General features: G+C 49.0%; 1 protein-coding gene across 1 annotated transcript; it reads left to right on the top strand.

The window, feature by feature from the left end:
• The first annotated feature begins 296 nt into the window (after nt 1-296).
• Nucleotides 297-4847, top strand: LOC140839334 (uncharacterized). Its single transcript, XM_073205967.1, has 2 exons — nt 297-4347; nt 4465-4847. The coding sequence occupies exons 1-2, from the start codon at nt 297-299 to the stop codon at nt 4845-4847; spliced, it is 4434 nt and encodes a 1477-aa protein (XP_073062068.1).
• Nucleotides 4848-5227: the final 380 nt, after the last annotated feature.

The following is a 5227-nucleotide window of genomic DNA, read 5'->3' as shown; positions in this document are numbered from 1 at the left end:
CTTGAAAATCATAGCAGTCACTCGGTCCCATCCTTTCCTGCATCCCCTGCTGATGCTACTTCTATGTTGGACGAGTTGATTGCTAGACAGGGACCCCCTATTCTTGAGATGATTCCCAGTCACATGTCGGCTGATGATCCTGATCAGGATTTCGATCGACATTCAGTGTCTGGATTTAGCTGTGGGTCAGAGTGTAGTATTCTGGACACTGACATGTCCAATCCCAGAAAGAGATCTCAGGATGATGGTCGGCGATCGCGTAAAAAGCGATCGGATCCTTCTTCCACCCGTTCCCCATGAATTGCCTAATCTGGAATATCCGGGGACTTCGAGGTTCGGAGTCCCAGCAGAGGCTTCATTCCTTTGTGAAGGAGAAACAGATTAAGGTTTTGGCTGTTTTGGAGCCCATGATTGATCTGGATCCGAGATTCATGACTCGCCGTTTGGGGTTTTCTGGAGTCATCTCTAATCTCTCCGGTCATATCTGGGTATTTTTTACTGCTGATGTGAGGGCGGAGTGTGTTTTTGATCATGCTCAGTTCCTTCACATCAGAGTCTCTGCCTCCTTCTTACCGACAGAGATTTTTTGTTCTTTTGTCTATGCCAGATGTGATTATGTTCAGCGTAGGGATCTTTGGGCTTCCTTGCTTTTGGTTAAGCCTGTTTTGGGTCCCTGGCTGGTTGGGGGCGACTTTAATGTCGTCCGGGATGCATCTGAGTGCCTGGGCTCCCGTGGTGGTAGGTTGCTACCCATGGAGGAGTTCAACACTTTTATTCTTGATTCTGGCCTGATCGATGCTGGTTTTGAGGGGTCTTCGTTCACCTGGACGAATAAGACCATTTGGAAGCGGTTGGACAGGGTCTTGGTTTCTATTGATTGGGGAGATCATTTCAGCTCGATTCGGTTTGAACATCTCGCTCGTACTGTCTCGGATCACTGTCCGCTTTTGGTTACCGCTCCTGTTTTTGCCCGTGGGCCGAGCTCGTTTCGCTTCCAGCGTATGTGGGTTAGGCACCATGGTTTTTTGCAGACTGTTAGGCTTAATTGGAATTTGCCTTGCAGTCTGATTGGCATGTCGCGTCTTTCTGTCAAGTTGAAGCGTCTTAAAAATCACCTCAAGTGGTGGAATCGGGATGTTTTTGGTAACATCTTTGATAAAATCACCGAGGCTGAGAGTGCGGTTCGTTCCGCAGAGCTTGCTTGTGAGGTCGATCCTTCTGATTCGAATTGGACTGCCCTGTCCGATCGTAATGCGGATCTGGCGCGTGTCACCGCCATGGAGGCGGATTTTTGGAAACAAAAAGCTGCATGCAACTGGCTAGAGGATGGTGAGCGGAACACCAAACTCTTTCATAACTTGGTTAAGAAGAAGCGTGTGGCTAATAAGATTTTCCGCATATGGGATGATGGGGTTTGCCTGACGTCTCCTGATATGATTCAGCAGTCGGGTGCCTCGTTTTTTCAGCACTTACTCACTGGGGATCCCTTTGTGCTTGATTGTCCTGATCTTTCGGGGTTTCCTTCGGTGATTTCTGATGAGGAGAATTATGGGATTACTGCTACCCCCTCCCTTGAGGAGGTGCGTGCGACTGTTTTCTCCATTTCTCCTGACAGTGTGGCAGGCCCTGATGGCTTCTCTTCGGCGTTTTTCCAGCATTGCTGGGAGATCGTTCATCAGGATGTGTTGGATGCGGTTTTAGATTTTTTCAGCGGCTCTCCCCTTCCCCAGAGCTTTACTGCCACCACGATTACTTTGATCCCAAAAGTCGAGGGTGCTCGGGCCTGGTCGGATTATCGTCCGATCAGCCTCTGTAATGTCACGAACAAAATCATTTCAAAGTTGTTGTACTTTCGTTTGCGGGCTGTGGCGGAGAGACTTATTTCTTTGAATCAGAGTGGTTTTGTTCCGGGACGGATGATTTCTGATAACATCCTCCTTGCTCAGGAGCTCACTCATAGTCTCACTCTCCCCACTCGTGGTGGTAATGTTATTTTGAAGTTGGATATGGCTAAGGCCTATGATCGGGTCCAATGGCCTTTCCTTTTTGCTGTTTTGCGCCATTTTGGTTTCTCTGAGCAGGTTTTGGCGTTGGTCTCGGCATGTATTTCTCATTGTCATTTCTCCGTTAATATCAATGGTTCTCTTTCGGGGTTCTTCGGTTCTACCCGGGGCCTCAGGCAGGGAGACCCATTGTCCCCTCTTCTTTTCATCTTAGGGGCGGAGTATCTTTCACGTGGCCTTGACAGACTCTACTTGCGTCATCCTGCTATTAGGTACCGGTCTAGTTGTGATCTTTTGATTTCCCACCTGGCCTATGCTGATGATATCATTATTTTTGCCAATGGTGGGTCTCGTGGGATGCAGCGTCTTTTAGATTTTCTGCATCACTATGAGAACTGTTCGGGACAGATGGTGAATGCTGTCAAGAGTTCCCTGATTTTACCTCCGCGATGCTCTGAACGCCTTCGCTCTAGACTCTTGCGTATCACTGGCTTTGCGGAGGGTCACTTGCCGATCAAATACCTAGGTGTCCCCTTATTTCGGGGCAATAGGACGTGTTCCCTTTTTGAGCCCCTCTTACAGTCTGTTAGGAGGCGGTTGGAGGGTTGGGAGATTCGCACTCTTTCTCCGGGGAGCCGCATGACCCTCATTCGTAGCGTGCTCCTCTCGATGCCCATATATTTGTTTCAGGTTGTTCAGCCTCCGTTGGCTGTCATGGAGAAACTTGAGAGAGCCTTTAATGCCTTTCTTTGGGGGTCCAGGCCCTCGGAGAAGAAATGGCATTGGGCTCGTTGGTCTCGGGCTTGCCTCCCCGTGGAAGAGGGGGGTCTTGGCTTTCGGAGATTGAAAGATCTCGTGGATAGCTTCTCCATAAAACTGTGGTTTCGGTTCAGGCAGGGATCTTCCCTCTGGGCCAAATTTTTGATGAGGAAATATTGTCTCTTGGCGCACCCAGCTTGTGTTTCTTCTCGTGGTTTTATCTCTCCCACTTGGCGGCGTCTGCTCCAGATCAGGCCTCGTGCGGAGAGTGGAATTCGCTGGCGTGTTGGCCATGGAGATATTTCTTTTTGGGATGATTGTTGGTTCAGGGATGTTCCCCTGTCCAGTCAGACTGAGGTCTGTGGGGATCGTGGTGCCCGGGTTTCCCATTTTATTTCGGAGGGAACCTGGGATTTTGACCTTCTTTGTTCAGTTGTTGCTCCTTCTTTTGCGGAGCAGATTGTGTTGGTCCCGATTCTTTCGGGAGAGTTGGATTCGGCTCGATGGATCCATAGCTCCGATGGTGATTTTTCTGTCAAGTCCGCTTGGGAGTTGATCCGTTTGCGCGCCCCGATCTCTGGTTTTAATCGTCCCTGTTGGGGTAGCTGGTTGAGGCCTACAATGTCATTCTTTCTTTGGAGATTTTGGCATCAGTGGCTCCCAGTTGATGAGGTGCTTCAGCGCCGTGGCTTTGCGTTAGCGTCTCGTTGTCAGTGTTGTGATATGTCTGAGACATTCACGCATGTGTTTATTCGCAGCCCGGTGGCTCGTCCTGTTTGGCATTTTTTTGGTGCTGTCTTTGGGGTTCGTATCCCTGACACCGAGGATTTCCGGTTATTCCTTAGTGCCTGGAAGCGGAATCTGGTCTGGGCCCCAGGGGGCCATGTGAGGGAGTTTCTCCCTTTCATTATCTTGTGGTTTCTCTGGACGGCTCGGAATGATGCGAAGCACCGCCAGCTCTCCATTTCTGGAGAGACGGTGAAGTTCCAGATCTTGTCTTACCTGCGCCTCGCCCATTCTGCGCGTACTGTCAAACCCAAGCATTGGGTGGGTTATCTCCAGGTGGCGCGATCACTGGGGATCTCGGTTTGCTTTTACAGATATCATCGGACGGCGATTGTTCGTTGGCTTCGGCCGCCGTTCAGTTGCTTTAAGCTTAATGTGGATGGGAGTTCGAGAGGGAATCCTGGGGATTCTTCGGTTGGTGGCGTCGTTCGTGATCATTCTGGGCGGGTCTTGCTTTCGTTCAGTGAGTTTATTGGAGCTGGGTCTACTATCCGGGCGGAACTCTGGGCGGTCTGGAGGGGTCTTATCCTTTGTTCTGACCTTTCTTTTTTCCCTCTTTGGATCGAGGTTGATTCTCAGATTTCTATTCAGATCCTCCGCTCTCGTCAGTGTCGTTGGGGGCTGGATCACATTGTGTCTAGGATTTTGGTTCTCTTGAGGGGGCGTATGGTTCATATCTCGCATATATACCGGGAGGGTAATTCGGTGGCGGATGCTTTGGCGGCTAGGGCTCATGACCTTCGGCAGTTTACCTTAGAGTTAGGTCCTTCTTTACCCAGCCACATCTCCATCCTTGCCCGTTCGGATCGTTCTGGGCTCCCTTATCTCAGATCCAGATATTCTTAGCCATTTGTAGCCCCTTCTTCCTTTTGGATCTATTTCTTTATCTATGTATATGTATATATTTTTTTTGCAGGTCTTTTGTGCTCGGAGTTTGTTTTTTATCGCTCATTTGAGATGTGCAAGTTGGCTCAAACACTTGCACTCTCCATATTATGTTCCTTTGGACTTGGATGGGTCCCAGCACTTCTTCCATCGGTGCTTCTCTTTGGACCATTCCTGGTTTACGGCAGGCGCTCACTGCAGGCTTCTCCTTGCCCGCCTTTTTTTCTCTTTTATGCTCTCTTGCCGATTGTTATGGTGGTTCTGGATGATCTATTTCGGTGGTCTCTTTGGCCCGGAGCCTCATTCCTGTCGGGATTTATATGGTTTCTACTTTCGCTCAGCGCTTTGGTGGCTCTGGATGTTCTGTATTGGTTGCATCTTATTTCAGAGTTACCGTCACGCTTGGATTTCTGACTTGAGCTGGATTATGGTCCTTTTTTTGTGTTTCGACTGTTTTTGCACGGTGACTTTCCAGCTGCATACTATTTTGACTGCTAGATCATGCATAGCAGATTGATCTCGGATTAGGATGTATTATTCAGTTTGGCATTACACTGGCACATGGCTCAGAGTTGGGTACCATCGGTGGTCTTTTGCACCTACTTCTGAGCCGGATCTCTGCTGCTTAGATAGGTTTCGATTTATTTCCATGTATTTCATGTTGCTTATTGATGTTTATCTGTATTATGCGCTTTTCCTAGGGATTATGTTTTGGCTCACTTATTTGCCACCCTAGTGTTATGCTTTAGGTTTGTTGTGTGGTAGCTTTTCGAGAGGTCATGGTATAGTCCCCC

The sequence above is a fragment of the Primulina eburnea genome, chromosome 8 (assembly GCF_022965805.1).
Source record: "Primulina eburnea isolate SZY01 chromosome 8, ASM2296580v1, whole genome shotgun sequence".
NCBI lineage: Eukaryota > Viridiplantae > Streptophyta > Magnoliopsida > Lamiales > Gesneriaceae > Primulina > Primulina eburnea.
Note: the sequence above shows the minus strand (reverse complement) of the source record. Positions and strands in the feature narration are given on the sequence as shown.

Coding starts and splice junctions, on each gene's coding strand:
- LOC140839334 (XM_073205967.1), top strand. CDS start 297: ATGAATTGCCTAATCTGGAATATCCGGGGACTTCGAGGTTCGGAGTCC. Junction 4,348..4,464: donor CCACATCTCCATCCTTGCCC/GTTCGGATCGTT, acceptor TTTTTTTTGCAG/GTCTTTTGTGCTCGGAGTTT.